The sequence below is a fragment of the Desmodus rotundus genome, chromosome 1 (assembly GCF_022682495.2).
Source record: "Desmodus rotundus isolate HL8 chromosome 1, HLdesRot8A.1, whole genome shotgun sequence".
NCBI lineage: Eukaryota > Metazoa > Chordata > Mammalia > Chiroptera > Phyllostomidae > Desmodus > Desmodus rotundus.
Genome location: NC_071387.1, coordinates 108,304,823 through 108,327,472, shown reverse-complemented (window position 1 = coordinate 108,327,472; position 22,650 = coordinate 108,304,823). Strand labels below are relative to the sequence as shown.

General features: G+C 46.0%; 1 protein-coding gene across 6 annotated transcripts in view; it reads right to left on the bottom strand.

Moving 5' to 3' along the window:
• The window catches only part of SNX29 (sorting nexin 29), a 611,689-nt gene that overhangs the window by 223,503 nt on the left and 365,536 nt on the right, over positions 1-22,650 (bottom strand). For all 6 annotated transcript variants that reach the window (XM_045204448.3, XM_024571345.3, XM_045204449.2 and 3 more), the window contains one exon: positions 1,867-1,922. In XM_045204448.3, coding sequence (XP_045060383.2) covers positions 1,867-1,922 — 56 coding nt within the window. The remainder of the gene's footprint in view (positions 1-1,866; positions 1,923-22,650) is intronic.

The window sequence follows — 22,650 nt, the reverse complement described above, 5'->3', positions numbered from 1 at the left end:
TGCTCAGGAAGCAGTGTTCGGGCAGGGCTTCGGGAACACTGAGAGTGAGCCAAGCTGGGGAGGAGAGGTGAGTCAGGAAAGGTCCTTCCAGCAAAGGGGCTAACATTTGTGAAGGGCACAGAGTCTAGATCAAGACCGCCTGGGTCTGAATCCTGGCTCACATCTGTCGTCTGTAGACAGTATCAGTGTCACAGGGTTGTTGCAGGGCCTGAGTTAGAACAATGCCCAGTGTAGAGAAAATGCTACGGCAGTGTGGGCTATGAAAATAAAGTAATGATCCTGAGAGGAAAGACCAAGTGAGTTAGAGATGTTGAGTCAGCCAGGGTGGCTGGTGTGCAGGGATGGGACAGGAGAGAGCGGGGGAAGAAACCAGAGGTCAGCAAGGGCCTTCATGGCAAGCTTCGCAGAAGATCAGGGTCTCCATCCCGAGGCAGAGAAATAGCGCATCCCTCTGGCATTAGTGGAGATAAGCAAACCAGTGGGAGGAGGTTGCGAATCTCTGGGGGAGAGATGATGTGACTGGATGGCAGAGGCTGCTTGAGGGCAGGGACTGTGGCTTACTCATCCCCTCCAACAAGGACCAGACATGACACTGGCCTGCAGTAGGTGCTTGAAAAATTCTTTCTTTAATAATGAGTCCCTTCTGGTCACAGCTGACATGTCTCTGGGATTCTCCTATATAGCTTTCACCTGTCTTCTCAGCTTGTCCCCACCCTGGCCCTCTACCAGGCTACCATTCCATTATCCTCTTCATGCTGTACTCACCCCACCCATGGACCCATGGGAGGCAAACTCACCTCTGATCTTCCCCCTTCCCGTTTAACCACATTGACCTCCTCAGCCTGCCAGCCTAACTGCCGCCTCCACCTCTGCTGCAGCCACTCCAGCACCAAGAGGCCTCCTGATGTCCTCCATGGTTTCCACAAGCTCCCTCTGGTCACCACCATGACCCTGCAAGGCTGGCATCATGGCTTTCATCTTATGAGGGTGGGAACTCAGGCCCAGGGAGGTTAACTAGTTTGCCCAAGGCAATGGAGGCCTGTAGCTAAGATTTCAACACAGGCCAGCCTAGCTCTGACACAAGGCTCTGCCCCATGCCCTGCCCTCTCTCTCCAGAAGGGGGCTTTTCCCAGACGACACCTTTTTTTGGGAGGCTGACCCTTCTTCCACTCCGTGCAAGTGAATGAGAGAGGTGGGGATTCTGCCTGGCCTCAATCCAGGACACCATCAACATTTTTTTACCAGCCCAGTGGAATTATCTGTCTGAAAATCAAGGCAACCTGATCAGAAATAGTCAGTTTGAAGACCAACTAAATCCCTTAGGGGTCATCAGCAGAGGCAGAAGGAAGAATTATATCCAATCAAAAATCGGACCAATGTGCTGAACTACTTTGTTTCCAATAACCCAAGGGTTGTAAACTCAGATCGCTACAGGAGAAACACAGACAATGAAATGAGTGGTGGGCTAGAGTCATGCAATAGGGAGAGGTGGGGATTATGGTTTAGCTGAGGAGCACTTGCTCTGTGTGAAGGAGGCAGCTGCTGCTCAGCTCTGACTATGGCCTTATAGGGATCTGAGTCTTCTTTTAAAGAAAATAGGGAAATTTAAATTTCTTGTGATATCTTCCAACTCTTAAATGTCAGCCAAAAAAACATGTTTTTCAATACTGAAGGGGAAACATAAAACACCTCTGAAGACCAGACTTAGCCAGCAGGAGAACAGCTTCCCTCTTCTACAATAACCAAACCAGCCTGTGCAGAATTAAACAGTGATTTCTGTTCCCTGGGTGGGCCTTCTGGGACTCAAGCCAAACTGCAGAGGCCTATTTCTGATGGGCCCCTCATAAGCAGACTCTGTGGACTTACATTTCAAAATCCGACAAACTCTGGTCTTCAGACGTTTGACTCAAATCTCCAGGCACCTGCCATCAGGAGGAAAAAGGAGAGAAGACACATCATGGTTACCACGGTTTGCATAATCATAAAAGAATCCCGCCTCTCAAGGAACCCTGAACACTTCCTGTTCAGACAAAGGTGAAAAAGCAGTTGCTAGAAAATAGTGAGAGATTCTGTGGAAGGAAGGTTAGAGATGGTGTTGCAGGAATGAAACTATGCCATCATGAGAGATCTCAATTATCTTTACAGAAAAAGCACTGTTAATCCTATTGAGATAATCACAGCCATGTAAAAACATTTTGGAGCTGTGAGGGCCTAGTTAAAATCTGAGATGCAAGACATCAAATGTACAGCAGAAAAAATATCCATTGTCACCAAGATGAACACCACACACACAGACACACCCAGTGCATAAATACAAACAGCCAGTGCCTTCCCCTCAATGGCTCCATTCTATCCCCCTCCTAATGTGTAAGGACTTCAAGCCAAGAGGACACGGTTCCTCTTCTGACTCAGAAGAGCCACACGAGAGCATGACTGAGTGAAAGAAACTAAACTGCTTGGAGCAATGGCACCTATTACATAAAGCAGACAGCAAAATGGCCAGCACAAGTTGATGCTCAATAAATGGTGATGACAAGGTCACACCCACGGAATGCATTTCCTTTTGTGATCAAATCTGAATTGCTTGGACCTTAAGTATGTGGATCAAAACTAAGAGGAACCAAGTGGAACAGAGAAGGGTGCAGGGCAGTGAGGGAAAGGGAACTGTCATTTCATACTTTGCACCTATCGGTAAGTTTGTATTATTACAATCTTCATCAGTCCGGATGCCAACACCAGGGGTGGCTATCACCCCCATCACCGTTACAGATGAGAGCGAGGCTCAGGGAGGGTGGAAAAGCTGTCCACTGTCACACATGTAGGAAGTGGATGTGAATCCAGGTCTGTCGTATTTCAAAGGCTTTTCTGCTACACACTCTCCCAGACAGAGAGGACAAAGCAGCTGAAAGGTGAAAGGAGAAGGTGAGACTTTTAGCCAAAAGTCCTGACCTTACAGTGGTTCAGAAGACACAAGAAGGTACCCGTTAAAGAAACAGTGGGTCCCTTAGACACAGGAGTGCAGTGATCATGGAGCCTGCACCTTGGGGGCACATGGCTCAGGATCAAATCCCAGCTCCACTTCTTCCCGACTGTAAGGCCATGGGCAAATCACTCGATTTCTCTGTGTCCCACTGACCTCATCTATAAAATGGGTATAACAGTAGTAATAGTCATAGGTTATTCTGAGGGCAAAGTGAGTCAATACCTGTAGAGCATGCAAGACAGTGCCTGGCAGGTAGAAAGGACTCAATAACTGACTTGTGCACTATAATAATGAAATAACAATTATCGAGAAGTAAGAGCAGTATGTTATATTATCCTTGGCACTAGGCATGAATCGGTCCTACCAACCCAAGGGGTCTCTCTCACCTCATCTGTGGCAGCCCGGAGGCAGAATGACCCAACCTGTGCCCTCTACAGATGTGTGGAGCTAAGCAATTAAACTGGGCTCCAGGCAGCAGACTTTGCTAAGAAACTGCTTTTGAGAGATTCCTTCAAACCCACAAGGAGGAAACCTGCCCAGCCACTTAAAAAAAACTTTATTTTCAAGTGATTAGGAACTTCAGGGCTGGGGCAGGGGTCCATGTGGCCTTGCTGTTAAGGTGACTGTCATTTTGTGTGGGTGGTTGGGAGGAGAGATGGTATATAATCTGCTAGGAGAGCTGTGAGGCTGTGTGTACCAAGATCCTTCAATCCAGAATCTCATTCTCAAGAACTTATCTAGAAGAAACAACCAAAGACACCAACATTGACACCAAAGATCATTCTCTTTCCACTCCTTAGGCAAGTAAAAAAAAAAAAAATTGCAGACAACCCAGAGGTCCAACTACAGAGGCGTGATTCAAGAAAACGGCATGCCTAAACGAGACGGCCAGGTTAGAGCTGGGGCGCACACCCTCGTGCGGGCGCACGCACAGAAGCAATTCTGCAGCAGTATGGAAGAAAACGGTAACAGTGGCTATCACCGACAACAGATTAAGAGTGGGGGTAGAAGGAAAAAGGCTTATTTTTAATTTGCTTCTTTTTGGAAGATAAAAAAGAATAACTTTTGAAATGCTTTAAAAAAAATGAAATGTGCTTTTGAAGAATAAGATAGCATTCCACGTGCTGTTTTGAAAAGAGCTCCAAGGCAGATCACCAAGTGAGAGCAAAAGCCTGTGTAGTAGGCGGCTCTAATACACTGTCCTGGCTGCAAACATGAAGAACTAAGAACACCTAAGTTATATTTGTTTGCCTTTGCATTAAGAAGCTATAGCAGTTAAATTCAAGACGCCAATAAAAGGGGCAGCCTGTGGGTGCTGGGGGTGAGGGCCCAGGCAGCTGGTGCATGGCATTGGGAGTGAGGCTATATATTAAACATCCCTTTATATTATTTGAATTTTTAAATAATGCACTACTACCCCAAAATTTAAATAAAAACGTATATTCCCGCCAAAAGAGTGCTTTTGATCAATTTTTAATGGCATAGAAAAAAGCTCCTGGTCTTTGTTTAATAAAAAGCTGCTGCCCAGTGTGATTCCAAACATAACTTACAATGCATGTGAATCAACAAAGAATGACGCAGATCCGAAAGGTGACAGGGGGAGCTCTCTGAGAGAGAGGGGTCAGATGGATTTGGGTTATATGTTTGAACAATCAGAATGCATTAATTGTGTAACCACAAATGGATGCCCACTAAGTATTAAGTATGCATCATATTGCTACATAAAGTAAATAATGCATTTTTCCAACTCCTTCCCCCACTACTGCGTTTGGCTAGAATGCAGAAAGCCAGATGGGAGAGACTGCCTTCAAACGCTCTTATGCATCAGGGAAAGAAAAGGGCAAAGGAAGGCCTTGAAGGCACACCACCTTGCAGACACTAGCTTCCTTGATGGAGTGGGAACCTGGTGGAAAAGGCCAGGACTCCAGAGCCTTCTCTCCTAGGCTGTACCGCGGCTTTTGGCCTCTTGTCTCCTCTGAGCTTTCCCCTCGGCACCTACCTCGGTCCTGGCAGGATAAGAGGATCAGATGCAGTAAACAGATCAGAGGAGGGACCGTGAAGATACCAGCTGCACCGTATGCCCATCACCGCCTGGAAATGCAGCCTCATTTCAGACTGGGAGTGAACCGAGCTCATATCCAGGAAATCTCCGTTGCAAGAAGGAAGCTTCTGGCTGTGTCTACCCCACAGAGCAGAAGGGGAAGGTGACCAGAAGGACAAATGCAGAAGACAAAGTGGGATTTTAAAGGACAGGCATCACCTTACAATGATGAGAACAAAGAGCCTCTTCAAAAATGATTGATTTCTAAGAAGAAGGCATTTTCCTGACAGATCAGTTTTTTTCCTCAGGATGCTGATTCTTAGGGAACTTTTAGACAGTGGATATAAGTATCTGGGAGTTGTTAAATCCTTCTGACTTCGAAGCTTTTCTTCTAACTGCGTGGATTTAATGGGATTGGCAAGCCAGGAGACGTTTGTGTGTCTACACGAGTTCTAGAGAGGCTGGCTGGAAAAAAGAACCGTGAACTTCCTGACCTTGTGGAATATATCTGGGAAATCAGGGCGGGCTCAACAGCAACTGCGTGATGATAATCGATGGCCAAATTCATTAAACATCTGACAATGTTGTCTTTCTTGCTGTCCACACAGACTGGTGCGAAGTATCACCTGGGGTTTACAGCCATCATCCAGGCAGCTCACCTTACTCTATACTCTAGCAGTAGAAGAAGTGTGAAGCTGAGAGCATTTTATCAGAAAAGTCAACTTTGTTGATACTGGCCACAAACACCCCTCTGAGCTCCTGAGCCCCCGGAAATCTGGAGGACGCGGCTCTGGTATGTAGTCCTCTCTTTGATTCGCCCTCCACACGGGGCATCAGGAAGTGACTGGCAGCATGGTTGTCTTCATTCACTTCTTGACCCGCAGAGCAGGCAGCTCTCCATCTGGCCTGTGCCCTGGGAAGTCATGTAGCAAAACGTGGGTGCAGGAAAAGGAAGAGCCCCTTACTTGGAGAAATAGGGCCTCCAGGAAACCTGGATCCTCCTGGAGCAAACAGCCCAGGTGCTCCACACACAAGGACTGGAGGGACCGATGAGACCCACAGAGAATCAGCGTCTGGGCTGCATCTCAAAGAAGCTCCCACAAACTGTCCTGACAAGAGCAGCCACCTCACAATGCCAGCATGGAGTTCGGACACTGGGCCGTCCTGATGCTCTGACGGGGAATTCCTCAAACCTGGGAAGAAGGTTCAAATACTCGAGGTTCTGCCACAAAGAATGACAAATGTTCTGAATAAATGTTTATTTAAAGAGGGAGAGGGGGAGGAAGGATGAAAGAAAGAAGAAAAGAAGAACAGGTAGGGAGGCATGGAAAGGAAGGAGGGAAAGACAGAACGAAAGAATCAGTTCACTTGTTGATTCTGCCAATAGGAGAAGGTCTGGGGGAAAACTAACCCCCCTCCCATTGGCAGATCAGGGCCCAGGCAGGTGTGGCAAGGAGGACAAGGCACCCTCCCCTTCCTTGGAGATACCTGCACTTCCAGCCCTGAGAAGTGTACAAACACAGCAACGCCACCGTCACCAAAGGCCTCCTGCTTTACACAGTGCTTTCATAGGACAATCTTCTCCCATCCTCCTCCACACAGCCCTGTGGGAAGCGGCATCAGCCCCGTTTCACAGGTGAGGACAAGAGCAATGAGTGTGAATCAACAGGAAGCAAAGATGCCATGAGCCCCCCAAATCTCCCAGCCCATGGTCCCTCAGCAGCCTCAGCCTCAGTGACTCCAGGCGGAGAAGTGCACAATCCCATCTGATGTCCCAGAGGACAGCCAGCAGCGCCTGCCCGTGAATGAGCATGCCACCTTGGGTGTCCAGCTCAGGTGGGCCCCAGGTGACTGTAGCCCCAGCTGACACCTTATGATGTGGCATAACCACCCATCGGAGCCCAGTCAGCCCACATAATCATGAGAGATGAGAAAATGGATGTGTTTTTTTAAGTCATTAAGTTTTGGGGTGGTTTGACATGTAGCAATGGGTAGCCCCAAAAGTAACTTGTTCAAGGTCACCACCTAGTAAAGGACACACGTGGGATCTAAATGCAGGTGGTCTGGCTCCAGAGTCTGCACTTTTCACACTGAGCTACCTGCCTCTCACTACAAAGTCCCCATTCTTTGCAGCTTCATCTGCACACTAGGAAGCCCAGAGAATGCGGAGAACTCTGACGGGGTGAAGGAAGTCTGGAAGGACGCCACCACTCAAGAGTAGATGCACACAGGTGTACACCTGGGTCGAAAACCCTAAGCCTGTTTTCTGTCCCCACAGGATGATTTTGGTAGGCACCAGGCCGGAGGCTAAGGCATAGACCTGGCCCAGTCCAAGGTGGAGGGTTTCCTCCCATGGTTCTTTCCCCCCTAGCTTCTTTTCCATCTCTGAATACACAAGTCACCCTCCAGACTCTGAGCTGAATCCGTAAGGTCTCAGGGACAAATGGAAACTTGGACCTTTTGAGTTCTAGTCCCAGGCTTCCACAGTAGGTTAGAGGAGTCACTTGGCTTCAGCAAACCTTGGTGTCCTCCTCACCTATGCCATGACAACCAGCCTCTGACTGTCTTATTAGAAAGAATCAGCAAACATGGTGGGGTGAAGGACCAGCACGTGCTGAGCACCCACACTGTGCCAATGTATTTGGGCGTTTAATCCTCAAATGCTCTGAAGCAAGTATTATCGTGAGTATTATCACGGCCCCCTCCCCTCTTATCCCAACCTCTGTGTGTGGCTGGCTTTTTTCTCATCCTGGAGTCCCAGCTAAACTATGAATTCCTATGAGCTGCCTTCCCTGACCACCAAAGCTAAACAGATTCTCCCTGCACCCCTCTGTCGTTCACGTGTCAGCTGACAATGACTCTACTCTGGTTTCTCTGCGCACTGGTCCCTGCCTGGGAACTCGAGGACAGCAGCTTCCACGTCTATTCTCACAGTGACACAGGCGGCCTTGCCCAGCACCTGGCACACTGTGGGCCCTGAATTGGTACCTGTGGCTGATTAAATGAATGAATGATAAAATGGAAGCTGTTGTTTTCACACTGAAATATCAGTCCATTTTTAAGCTGCTTTGTAGCAAATTCACTATCCTCTTGCATGATAAGGAAAAGTGAGCTTGGAGATTGGAAGAACCAAAGGAAGTGAACTGTATCTCTCTCTTCTAATTACAGGGCTCTCGGATTCACTGCTTAAAAGAAAAGGCAACAGGCAGACATTACAGGGCAGCAAAACTTTGTCCCAGTCATGAAATGACACCCGTAATTTATGTTTCTCAGAGTCACTTTCTCACTCATCCCTCTTTTCAAATAGCCTTCCCTTAAGCAATTAGCTCTCACTTTGCACTGCCAAAAATGATAACTATTTCCCACCCCGCCAACACCCTTGCTTTCTCTTCCCACTTTTTAATAAGGAACAAAATGTGAAGGGCCACAGCTCTGTCTTCCAGTGTAGCTGGCCTAGCCAGAGGACAGGCAGGGCCAGGCTTGGAGCATTAAGTAGGCCTGGGCTTCCCTTGCCTCTAGGAGGCACTGGGTCTGCACCACTTCCAGGGTTCTGTGTGTATCTGTTTGTTAATTTGTTCTTTCGTTTTACAAATAGTATGCAATTAGAGAGGTATCAGAGCCACACGTGGTTTAAAAATTATCTGAGAGCTAAGACTTTCTGCTGGGAGTAAAGAACTGGCAAATATAAGTTTCAAAGTGTTTTGATTCTATCCTCTGGGCAGCCCTAGAAGCTTGCACAAATGCAGACTACTGCACTTCTGTGAATTAGTTTTTGATGGGTCTGGTTTTCTCAAAAGACAGAGTCTGGAGGGCAACATTCTCAGAGCCAAGGCGGTATGAAGGACACACTGATTGCTAGAGGAATGTTTCCACTGGATGGACAGATACAAAGATGCACAAATGGAGAGATGAGTCAATGAATGGTTGGAGGAGGGCCAGGGATGAGAGGTAAGGAGTGTGAGCAAATTGTCTCATTTACTAAGATGGAAATCTACTTTCTTTTCAAGTAATTAAGAGACACAAACAACATATGTACAAAGACAGGTATACAAGGACATTTACAGTAACACCATTTATGGGGATAAAAGCCTGGAAACAGATAACAAAATGGTTACATTAGACATCACTACCCTTAGAGCCAGCCTGTACGACTACTAAAAGAATAGCATAGGTCTCCTCTGCTAACAGGGAATGAGCTCTAAGATATACTGTCAAATGACAAAAGCAAGACACCAAACACTATGTCAGATAAGCTTCTATTTTCCTGAAGAAGTTGGGAGACAGATGTGCCTATGTGCCTGGATCTGTATTAATCACTTCTAGAGAGACACAAGAAACTGCCAAGTGTGGATGACTTTGAAGGAAGGGTAGTGAGAAGCAAAGGGTCAGAGGCAAGAGGAAGATTTATTTTTTACTGTAAAACTTTACACCTTGTAAATTTTTACCATGTACATAAGTTGTTACCCATCTGAAAAATAAGTAACAACCTTGAAATTTTAAGTTAAAAGAAAAAAGAATTATGTCTATGATGGCAGTGTGGTGTGACATCCACACTGCGTATAACACCATCTCAAAAGAGCACGGCTGTACAGTTACGAGGATCTAGGCTTGCACTCTGACTTTGCGCTCCCAACCAAGGCATCTAGCTTTTCTGTGCCTCACTTTTCTCAGTTATAATGTGGGGAAGGGGAACTTCCCTGCCAGGCTTACTATGGATTAAGTGGAAGAATGAAACACAGCATCTGTAACACACACTGCCTGGTTCCGCCCCTAGCTCTGAACTTACAACCTTGTGCCGTTGGCGCGAGTTAAGTCAACTCTCTGAACCTCAGTTTCCCCATCTGTAAAATGAAAATGATCACAATATTGACCCATTAGGACAATGATGTATTTAAAGTGTGTAATACTGTATCCCAGTGACTGACACAGAGGAGGTGCTCAGTGTCCTCCAAAGGAATGAGTAAGGTAGGGCCATGGTGCTTGTTACTCATTGGTAGGGAAGGTCATTTCAGAAGGCTGGGGACAGGGGATGGCCAGAGGACAGGTTCTTCCAGGAGGGACACAGTGACTAGAGATACAAATCATTTTGTAAATTCACTCTCCCAACCCGATCGACTACACTGTCAGCTCTTGGAAATGCCAGGTGGGTGGTTGGGTACATAATGTCACAGAGAGTCCAGGCAGTTGATTAGCCTTAGGAGTTCCATTGTCCAAGACTAAGAGATTACAGCTGTGGTAGCAGAAAATGAGAAAGAATTCTTGGAGCTGAACTCTGTCCTCAGACACTAAAAAGGTATATATTCCAGGACCTGCCTGCTGCACAACTTGTTCTATGATAGTCAACAATGAAGACCAGCAGTAACAGTACCTTCCAGAGATACTCATCCAAGTTAACAGCGCCAGCCAACCCCCTGACCCAGCAGTGGCTTCCAAACCAGCTAAACAGTGGCCTCATCACTGCTGGGGAGCCCCCATTCACTGGCACTGATGACTTAGGAAGCCAATCACCAAAACCCGGTTTCCTACAGAAATCAGACACAAGAAGCTGCCTCACCAGGGAGAAATCTGCCTGATTTTCAATCTGTCTGTTATCAATAGCAAATAAATGATGAAGTTTCGCTAATTAAAAATGGCAGGCATAATGCAATTTAACATCCATTTTATAATTGCATCTCCCCAAAAGCAATGTTTCCCTAACACCCTTTGAAACTGACCACTTTTTGAGACATCTTTGGAACTGAGTCAAAGCAGCAAGAGGCACAGTCCTTGACCCACAGCCTGGCCTCTGCTCTGTTCTAACACACCGAGGGGCATCAGGCAAATCATTTCCTTGCTTTGAGCTGCAATCTCACCCAAGAAAAGGGAGGGGCGGGATAAGAGGGGACTGGGGCTGTTTGCCGCCTGGCATACATTCCCTTCTTGGGAAATCACTCTAACTAAATTTGTGCGAAGTGAGTACCATGCCTTGACCTAAGGGTGAGCACAAATAACTCAGGCCAATCAGCATAGCCTGTCCCTGTGGCCATAGTGACTGGTTCGAGGTTGGTCAACGCACTAACTAAGCTGGCTCAGTCTGAGTAAACTTTGGGGATTTTGCTGACGATGTTGGACAGTCTTGTTCTTTCCCAATGACTGGGAGGATGAGCAGCCTTGCTCTGAACTTTTCAGTTACCTAATGCAACAAATTCCTCGCTTTACTAAGACTCGTTTAGCTGCATTCTCTGTTTCTACTGCTGAGAGCATCCTAACTGATACAGAAACAATGATCCCTTCTGGCTCCAGCATTTATTTTATTGTATTTTATAAATCTTCCTAGGAAGGCCGAGCCCTGAAAATAAATACCCAGAGGGAATCCCTCAGTCCCTGCCACCAAGGAGACTGTGAGCTATTTAAGGACACAGACCACATGGCCTTTGTCTTTGATTCCCTGTTCAAAGCACAGTACCTGGAACTCAGGAAAGTGAGAAGCAATGAGATACATGGGACTCACTGAACAGATCAGTGAGACAAAGGTTTGTAAACTGTGGGTCCCTGGGTGAGCCTCACTTCTCTAACCAGCATCGTTGCCACGGCCTCCATAACCACCACCAGCACCACTGTTCAGTGAGTGTTAACCAGGTGTCGGGCACTAAGAGCCACATGTATTATCTGATTGAATCCTCATAACCACCCTGGCAGGTGAGTAGACTGTCACCTGTGGGAGTCATCAGGGTCACCCACAAAAAACTCTGGTGTTTCCAGGTGCCTGGTAAGACCTGCAGGGAGATCTGTCCATGGGACTCATTGTGCCAGTGAAATCGGAAAGAAGTGTGTGCCGTATCTGGGAGGAAGCTTTGAGGGAGAGTGTGCCTGGCCAGGCTCTCCTGTCCCTCTACCTCAGGCTGGGTGAGAGAATGATAACAAGATGGAGCAGCAGCCCAGCTGACTCATGGAGAATGTGTAACATGAATGAGACAGAACCCTTCGTGTTTCCTGTAATGATTCTTTGGAGTCGTTGGTTACTGAAGCATAACTCAGCCTGTCCTGACAGAGGACCAGTGACACTGCACCTGGAATCCTGACCCTCAGAAACCATGAAGTCATACATGTTGTTATTCCACATGTTGCTTCTGCATCTAAGTTTTGGGACAATTTTGTTATGGAGATATGGATAACAAGTATAACTCCTAAATAAAAACAATAATGAGTTTTGTTCTGTATTTGTTTCTGGTGCTATCCCTTAATAAATCATTGGCATACTGCCAAATCACTCCCAGTGATTCTATGGAGTCAAGAGAACAGGGCTTCAAACTTTGATCCTGGGATAAAATCTAGAGGGGTACTTCCCAAACTTTAGCCCATCCCAAGGCACCAACACAATTTTGCCATATTCATATACCACTTACACCATTGTTTACTAATGTTATTTCTTAAATCACCTCACCTTTTTTAGTTATAAAATGTACTTAAAAAGATTACTCTAGCACATGGAAAAATACTTTCACTTGCTATATATAGAAAGTAAACCGAATCCAATGAAAACAAACTTGATTGCATTCTAAGAGTCAGTGGTTCTCAACCCTGTCTGCATCAGGTCACTCGAGGCATCTGGGATGTTGGCCCCACTTCAGAGATTCTCCTTCAGCTGACCTGGGCTGAGTCCCACCATCCAGGCGTCTAGATGCCGTGGCTGACCAGCACCCTGCCCCTGAGCCCCCATCTCGCTTTGTCAGGGCATCTAAGAAGCAGGAAACACATGTTAGCCCTGCACCATCATAGCTGAAAGAAAACTGCAAGGGTAACAACTTCTTGCTAGCAGAGTCCATGTTATCTACACCTGACTCTTGAACCACCTGAAATCATCCCACCTCCCATCAAGGCTACACAGATCTGGAGACTGGACAGAACCGTCTCCCTGGGAAACCCTCCATCCCTGGTGTGCTCTCTCAGAATACAGAGATTCTGAGCAATAGATACTTGTAGGTCACGGGCTCTGGCCAGGACCTGGATTTCATCCTCAAAGTTCAGTTCGGGTGGGTGTTTCCCCCCCACACACTGCAGACTGTGAGGGTCCAGGGGACAGTCCAAGGCTGTCAGCACCTGATAACAGAGAATGCTAATTTTGCACCCAGTGAGTAAATAAACGAGGTGTCATCCTTACTGGACCTTAGGGGATGGGCAAGAGTCAGACTGCTGCCCAGGGCTGGAAGGGATATTCTAGAGGTGGCCTGGAGCAGAGGGGCAAGTCTTCTCTGGTCAGGCCTTGCTCTTCTACCAACTGCTACTCCAAATAAGCTCTGGTTTGTTCTGACAGCCACATTCTCTGTGTGACTGATGGATAATTTCACAGCCAGATTGGAAACCATTTAAATTGAGACATCAGGAAAATCAGGGTGGGAGACATATGATAGCTCCTTATACATGACAGCAAATAAAAAATGAAAACAGCAATGTTGATCATCTTGTGACAAGTAAATTCATGGTCCCTTGTTGGTATGTGGAATTGACACAGAATATTTTGTTTCAGTCAAATTCACCAACTATTTTCTGGGCATCCATAGTCAGAATGGTATGGTGAAAAGTGGGAAGCAATATTCATTCATTCATTCATTCAGCAAATATTTAATGCTCTCTACCTGGCACGGAGGACACAGGCAAATATGAAACGGATGAAGATAGAGACAGCAAATGAACAACTCTATGCCAAGTAGTGATAAGTGCCATGAAGGAAAATAAAGCAGGATGCTATTTTATTGAGGGTTATAATAAGGTGGTATTTGACCTTCTACTTTGGATGGTTTAGAGGCACTTTCTCATTTAATTCAAACCTCATACAACTCACTCTGGTGAGCATCACCAGTTCTATATAAAGATGAGGACATAAAGGCTCTGAAAAAGTAAGACTTATCAAACCATCACTTATTAGCCACAAGGACTTGGGGACATTACGTATCTTACTGTGCCTTATTTCCTCATCTCTAAATTGGAGACAGGAGCACCTACATCATGGGCTTGCTACTACCTACAGAACACTTGGGAAAGGATTTGGTATCTAACAGGCATTCGGTAATGTTACCGAGGGCGGTAGGGTGGAGTGTAAATGCCACTCTCACTCTTGAGGACGTCACTATCTGAGGGAGAAGCCGAAAGATACACCCTCAAAACCAGTGGCTGATACTATCCATGAACAAATGATGCTGATTATAACAGCATTCCCTCTGCCTAACAGGCCCATCTTCCCGGCCAACTTCTAGTCATCCTTGGAAACCCAAGTCAAACATCTCCTCTTTGAAGCCTTCCATGACCAACCCCAGTAGTTAATTAAGCCACATGGTGTCACCATTACACCCGGTAACTAACATAACTCTATTTCTTCTTTGTTTGTTCATTCATTCATTCAACAAATATGTTTCAAAATATTCTGCCAGACTCTCACTTTATCCCATTGCAGTCACATGCTACCATGTGTGTGCCCTCCACTGATCCACGAACTTCTTCAAGACGGAGAGAGTTAACTGGATATAGTTCAACAGAACAAATTCATTAGTAACTAAAGAACAACATTTAAAAAGTAGATAAAGTGGGCAGTCCAGAGGGGAAAAGGTTAGAGGAATTTAGAGGAAGTTAAAAACAAGTCGGTATTAGCAGGGTCCATAAGGGCTTCCTTAGAGAGTGAGCTGGCCTTGAAGGATGGGGGAGAGTGGGAAGGAAGGAGAAGCCAACACATGAGAAAGCCGAGTCTCAACAACATGAATAGTACCATATAAGGTTCATTTATACGGGTCCCACATACGGGTCATTTATATGCCTCTCTGTATGTAAATGCCTCAAAAATATCTAGGAGGACACATACCAAACCATTACAGAGATCTCTGGGAGAGGGACACATGTTTTGTACTCCATTCAGTTGCACATTATTTCTTTCAAAAATATATTCTTCAATTACATATGTAATTTAGGAAAAAATTTAAAGCATGTTTTCTAAAGACAAAAGGTGGGGACACAAGACACCACAAGTAGAAGGGTACGGTAAAGGGCAGGACTCTGTGGCCGAAGGGCAAATAGCAAGAGGTGAGGAAGAAGGTGGCAGCCAGGTCCTACTTCAGCATCTGTCAGATTCCCTTTAAAACAAAGCTAACATGCTCCCACTGTATCGAGGCACTGGGAGCAGCAGCTGTCTGCGAGCCTTGCCATAAAAGGGGCGGGAGACAATTCCCATTGGAGGCACACACACTCATGCCAGCAAAGGCAATGACACTCCCAGACAGCAGCGGGGGAAAAGTCACTTTTCCAGAAAATAAATAAAAATCGAAGGGGACCCGAGGTTTCCCTGATGTTTTCAAAAGCCCTGGCCAAGTCAGATCACAGATGCCTGGCTGGCCACATCAGTCGCGTGGCAAACTACAACCACGCACTTGGGTGTGGACAAGACCCTTAGATTTTCAGTGTCTGGGAGAGCACATTTGAACCCTGGTCAACAAAATTATTATCCTCAACACCAGAGCAGCTTTGCGGACCCCAGGGACAAGAAGACTTGGAAACCTCACAGGCAACTCCAGGGTGGCGCCCATCCCTCAAGAAGAGGTTATTGCTAAAATAACAGAAAAAGGGGAACCAATGGTTTGGGGCTTCTTATATCGTAATCATGGATCTCTTTACGGAGATGCATCTGCTCCAATCCAATCTCGTAACCAGCTGGTCTCCTGGAAGAGACAGTAATACAATCTATACACAGTGGGCTCTGGATTCCCCACCCAGCTGGCCAGGGCCCTCAACCTCTATGAAAATACAGAGGAACAAGCATTTATTCTCCTGGAAGATATATAAATCACGTCAAGGAGATGCAGAGAGCTTCCAGAACAAACTGCAAGATGCCTTTGATGTCCAAATGTCACTAAACTAAACTCAGCCCTAAGTTAATGATGGGCCAGGAGAGAAGGAAACAGAGATGGGCCTTTTTTAAAAAAAAATTATAAAAAATAGGAAAAAATCTAAAAAAAATGTAGAAAGTCACATGCAATTGGTGGGATAGGAAAGACTAATCAGAAGGGAACTCTTATGGAGAAATGATTATCAGTAATAAATATTAAGTAATAAGTTCATATACCTAATTGGAGGGTTTTTATAAGCATAATCATGTGGTTATTATGTGTCCTTAGAAATACCGAGCTCTAATTTAGAAGAAATAGAATTAGATTAAATAAGGATTTAGACAGATAGTCTCGGTCAGTAAGATTTACAAGGCAGGGTGGAGACAGAATGAAGAGGCTGGGAGAGCCTACATGTTGAGGATGACAAAAAGAAAAGGGGTCAAGACAGCGCTGCAGGCTGACCACAAGGGATGGGCAGTGGCCCAGTCCCAGACCAGCCTGTACAGGAGCCCCGCGTGGTCGCCCTGGTCACAGGAACCACTTTTCCATGCTAATAATTTTCTATTGAGAAACTTACATGCCAATAAAATATACAGCGGTCAGGAGCCAGGCAACCCAGGGTCTTGAGGTCACTAACTGGGGAGAGGAAGGGGTAGAGTCTGGGAATATCTTCCATAGAAGGCAAAGAGAGAGATCAAAGCTAACTTATCAAATAAATAAGAGCAGGCCTTGCTTACACCAATAACAAGCATGTGTCATGAACTCAGGATTTGGATTCACCAGATGAAAACAAAGGAAGGAAGGGTGAGTTCATTTCAGGAAGGATTTGGTGGTAAATAAAAGGGGAGCACAGAGCTGTGAGCCCCAAGAGCATCTTGGCTGCGGCTGCCTGTCATCTCTCCTGCTGGTGAGGCTGGGAGAGCAACCCCCAGCCAAGGGTTCCCAAAGCCGTGCTGGGGAAGAATCAGCAACATGAGGGTCAGAGGTTGCCTCACAGTCCTAGCTTATACTTCTTCAGAATTTGTGACAGGAAGGGTCTCAGGGCTATTTTTTTTCAGACCTCAGTCTCCAAGCCAAGTCACAAGAAGTCAAACCAGAGAGACACAAGTCAGACCAAACAGATGCTGTCTTTGCCCTCTTCAAAGGTCAAGTCCATGTTGTCCACGTCTGCCATCACATGCCCCACACTTTTGTAAGACATCAAAACAGCCCAGGTGACCGACAGGCAGGCTGAGCAGGTGCAGAAAACGCCTCTCTCAACCCACAGCTGGTTGTCATGGAGCAGAAAGTGTATAAATCTTGATGATCCTGTGCCTTGCCAATGATTCCTATTTGAAGCAAGGTGAGATTGGCTTTGAGGCAGCTAGCACATGCTGCATTTGCCAATAGACACAAAACTCTCATTGTAATGGATATGAGTTTGCAAAGTTCCACACCCAGAAGCCTTAGGGAGCCAGGTTCTGCCCACTTGAACCCTACGCTGTAGCCCCCAGAGCTCCCCGGTAAAACCCAACTACTCAGGGTGATGGGCAAGAGTTTGACACAAGCCCATGTAGGAAGGAAGACCTGTGACTTGGGAGCCCTCTGAGGTCGAGGAAATACCTGCTTTAACATCAAGAAGCATGTGATCATGTGGGGTAGGAAACTATGGGTGGGCCTAAAGAGCGCCCTTTATTCTCTAGCACTAAGTTTAAAGTGCATTCTGCAAACATCTTTCCAGATGATTCTATGTCAAAAACTAATATTTCTGAGTTAAGCCTCTATGTGAGACATGTTTTTAGTAGCCTCTCTTAAATGGCACTTTTAAAATAATCTCCTTCAAGATAGTAGATGATTAAAACACAATGTCCAAGTGCTGATTTAAAAAGCCTCTTATAATCTGGAATGTGATGTTTAGAGCCGCTGTGGGACCACAGACAATTTGATACTTGATCATTAGATATTCAGCAAGTGTCACCCAGCTGAAAAATACATCTCTTATTAAGCCTCCTTACTTAAATAGCATCAGCTTTCAGATGAGATCACTCCCTCTAAAGGTTTTAAAGATGCCGAGAAAGTCCCAGGAAGCATTTTATTTCAAAGTGAACCTTATTACAAAACTGGGGTGAGTTTTTCCACCTATCTCACTCCTGAATTTTAAATCACTTGTCTTTCTCTCCCACCAGCTCAGTTATTTCAACAGTGGTGGGAAGGTGACCTGTGGAAACACCAAGCAGCTCACAGCAAGTCTCTGTTACCCAGCAGGATCCAGGAAGGTCCCCCTCTGGATAATCCAATGCTGTGGCTAACAGAGTGTTACCATAGATACCACAGGTGCATGGTCAGATTTATACATCATATGCTCCATGGGTGACTCTGTGTGCCAGCCTCTGAGAAGAAGGAAATGAACACACAGTCCCTGTCTCAGTCCACAGGCGAAAAAAAAAGAAAATTCAGCATAAAATGATTTTACAGAGTGACAAATGCTGGAGCACAAAGTGCCATGGAAACGCAGATGAGGGGTCAGCCAACGGCTTGGGAGGGGAGGGTCTGCAAAGGCTTTCATGGAAGTGGATTGTACTGGAAGCCACATCATAGGGACCTTATGCAAAACACAGAGGTCTTAGACAATGAAGAAGAAGCCAGGATTTGTGGGTTTTCCAAGACAACTGCAATGAACAGCAATTATCAGTATGTCACAGAGTGATGTGAAATGTTTATGGAAATAGAGACAGTGGGGAGGGAACAGACAGAGTGACACAGACGCAGAGAAAGAGATTCAGGCATGGGGGAGAAATAGGCAGACAGAGCCCAACATGCACACAGGAAGTGAGAGACAGAGACCAAGGTAAGGTGGGACAGAAGCAGACCAAAAAGGGAAAGACAGAGCTAGAAACAAAGAGAAGCAGGGAGAGAGAGGTAGATAGCAGGAGAGGAATAGAAGGAGAGGAGCACACAGAGGCAAATAAAAAAGAGAGAAACAGAGCAAAATAGAGAAAACAGAATACAAGAGAAAACCAAAACAACCGGGTCTTTGAAAGGCAATGTGAAAGAGACCCAAGATGCCGAGGGATCCAGTGCTGTAACATGACTGAGACCCAGGCCAGCTGGGGAGTGAGCAGGCCAGCTGGACTAACTGCCGGCCTGTCACTCACCTCCAGTGGGCTGTGGGCAGGCTCACTGTTCCCCACAGCAACACAATGTCACCTCCTCTCCTCCAAGCTCATCAGATCCCATACCCAGGAAGGCTCATGAAACAAACCAGGCTTCCATGGCCTTCTTGCCAGCCAGTGCGTGGGTAACTAACGTGATACACAACTTGGCCCTATGTCTCCCAAATGCATTCCTTGAAAAGCATCTTAGAAAAGATGCTCCTTGGGGAAATAATTGTGGGAAATAATGCATATAATGCATGCTATATCTACTCCCTTTGGAGAGCCATGAGGCGCTCTGGAGGGAAGTGCTACAGTAAAGAAACCTACGGAAAATCCTTTAATCTAACATTGTTCAATCTTGTTCCATCAGGGATCTGAATCTTTAAAACCACCCAAAGTGTTGTGCCTAGAGCAAAACAGACAGGACACTTTCCTTGAAATGAAAGGGAGGGAGGGAGGGAGGGAGAGAGGGAGGGAGGGAGGGAGGGAGGAAGGGAGGGAGGAAGGAAGGAAGGAAGGAAGGAAGGAAGGAAGGAAGGAAGGAAGGGTAAGCAGCCTGTGTTAAAGAATGAGACAGTCCTGGATTTGCATTCTGGTGCTACCAGGAAGCTGCATGCCTTGGGGCAAATCATGAAATCAATCTGCACCTCAGTTTGCTCAGCCGAAAGTGGGATCTAATAAATAAATTATACGGAGTTGTTCTGAGAGTGAGACCAACATCAAGCACACAGTAAATGACTAACAAAAGGTGGCTCCCTCACCAAACAGACCAGGGAGGGGACCGGTGAGAGCGGTGACTGGAGGAATAATCCAACAGGTTGATGCTTTGAGTCAGGGCAGTGATTATACAGACCTCAAGTCAGACCACACTGGGCCATCTCTTCTGCTTAAGTAGAGGTGAGCCACTTAAATGGTACTTGGGAACAGAGACTAACCAGAGAAAAGAGGAATCCAAATTCAATTACAAAAAGTGAGATCAAGTGTCCTTCCCCTGTGGGAACAAACCTGCATTTAATGAGTTGTTTTACTCTCCTCTTTCCCTGTGCTGTGGCTTTAATTGACCTCTACATCTCCATGTTACCGATCCAACTTCCCTGGCTCCATTTATTATTTAAAACAGGAGCTCTTCTCCAAGAGAATTTTCAGGGCTGTAATCAAATCTAGCTAAAAGGTAAAAAACAAAAACAAAACCCTCCAGCATTCACATATTATACCAGAGGGGGAAGAATAATAAGGATAGAGTCCTAAAAAACACATTCAAAAAATAAAGAAAAGGGAAAAAAGTCAACCCTCACTCCCACACTCCTTAAAACAAGTGACTTAGCTTAAAAGTCTATAATATTATAAAAAGATACCACTAAGAAGAAACTGTGTCCCTGTGCCTACCTTTTAATTTTTTAATACTCACCCAAGGATATGTTTATTGATTTTAGAGAGTGGAGGCGGGGGCAAGGGGGAGAGAGAGAGAAACATCAGCTGGTTGACTCCCGTATGTGTCCTGACTGGGGCTCGAACCCACAACCTTTTGGTGTATGGGATGACACTCCAAACTACTGAGCCAGCCGGCCAGGGCTATGCCTATCTTTTAAAAAAAGTATTATTTGGTCCATGCAGTCATTTTCTGCTCTATGAAAATAAGTTAAATTAAGTTCTCATTTAACCAACATTCAGTGAGTACCTACTGTGTGCAGGGCACAGTGCTGTACCCTGGGGATTCAGAGTCGAAAACAGGGTAGGGCTCCTACCACATGCCCACCACTGAGCTGTTTTACTGGCAGTGTCTCAACAAGCTGCTGGGTGAGGCTGCTGCCACGTTCGTTACTCCCCATTTCATAGAAGAGGAAACTGGAGATTCCATGCCCTTCAGGCATTCAAGCACTGTTGGTCTGGGAGGGAGTCTCATCCAGGGTCTGCAGAGAGACACGCCAAGAGGAAATGAAAGGAAGAGAGGCTGAGATTCCCAGGACAAATGCCTCTCACAAATAAAAGGGAGATAAGGCTCCAGATCTGCAACTGAACTTGAAATTTCCTCCTTACTTTTGCCCCAGCTGTCTGACTCTAGAGCAATGAGCAGCAGGGTGGGCTTGAGGCAATAATGACAAGGTCAAGGTGTCCCCTTGGGGCCACTGCTGAAATGGCCAGCTTTTCCCAGCAGCCATCAGGCCCTTAATGACAGCTTTACTCTCTTTCCCCTCTGGCTATCATAACCTGCCCCAGCAGAGGATCCCATGAGGATCAGAGCTGCCTTTGTGAGAACAGACATCCTGAAGGGCATGCAGACTTGAAGCAAAAGTGAGTGTAGCATGAAGGAGAGAAAGTGGGCTTGGATGTCACAGGAGCCCAGGAAAAATCTGGACTCCACCACATACTACCTGTGATATCTATTCATTCACTCACTCACTCACTCACTCATTCACTCAGTGAGCCAACCCACCTTTACTAAGCACCTACCTGGTGGATCACTGGGACTCAAGTGGAGCAGAACGAGACATGGAAGTTGCCCTCATGGAGCAGGGGAGACAGACACTGATCACTGAGAGATGCCAAATTACAGTAAGAGAAGGGAGACATACATATAAGCATCATATTCAATATGAAAAATCTGACTTTGGCAGGATATCAGGAAGGTCTCCTGAGGAAGGGATGAGTTGATATTGAGGAGTGAGCTACTTGCGCCTAGCGTACTGTTGCAGGCAGAGGGAACAGCAGGGGCAAAGGACCCACAGAGGGAGGAAAAAAGGGCCTGGAGCAGAAGAAAGCCAATGGGTTGGGAGCCTAGCACCACGGTGGAGCATTACGAGAAGGCTGGCAAGACCTATACCGTTCTACATCTCAGCTACCATATTTATGAGAGGATAATCATCCCCCTTGATTCACAGGTTTGTCTTAAACATTAAGCAAGAGAATGAAGGTGAAGACCTAATATGAGCCTGATACATTGCTGGAACTTGATAAATCATGAGCTGCTGGCAGATGCTGGCCCTCAGGAAACGCCTTCCTGCAACAGATGGAAGAGGAAGAAGGTGGTGGTGTTCCCCAGTGCCCGGGGGTCTTGCAAGGCAAGACCTCTGAGGCTTCACCCACTGAGCTGAGCACCACCCGCTGCCAGACAACATTCTCATCTAAGCGCAGGATTTCATAAGAATGCTATGCCAGTGTTGTTGTAAAAATAAAAATGGGAAACAACTCAATATCCATCGACAGAAGCCTGGTTAAATAAATCACAGTATTGCCAGTTCAAGGGAATAGAATACAGTTCTTAAAAGGAATGGCAAAGATGTACACGTAAAGTAAAATAAAAAGATCTCTAAAGATTTTGTTAGCAGAGGGAGGGAGTAATATACAGAACAGTGAATACAGCAGGCAAGTACATACTAAAACATGTGGGTGTCTGGAAAGACAAGTCCAAGACTAGTCACTGGTATTACCTCGGGGTAGGAAAGCTAGGGGACAAGGATGGGGGGAGATTTATTTTTCACTGAATTCCCTTTTATACTACTTGACTGTTCAGCATGGCTGTAATGAGTTTTGTCAAGAGTCCAAAATTTTCTAAGTTTCCACTGTTTAAAGAAAAATCCAGTCTTTCAAGGCAGACAAACCCAGATCTGCCAGTTCCCACTGTGTGATGTTGGCTGAGTTTCC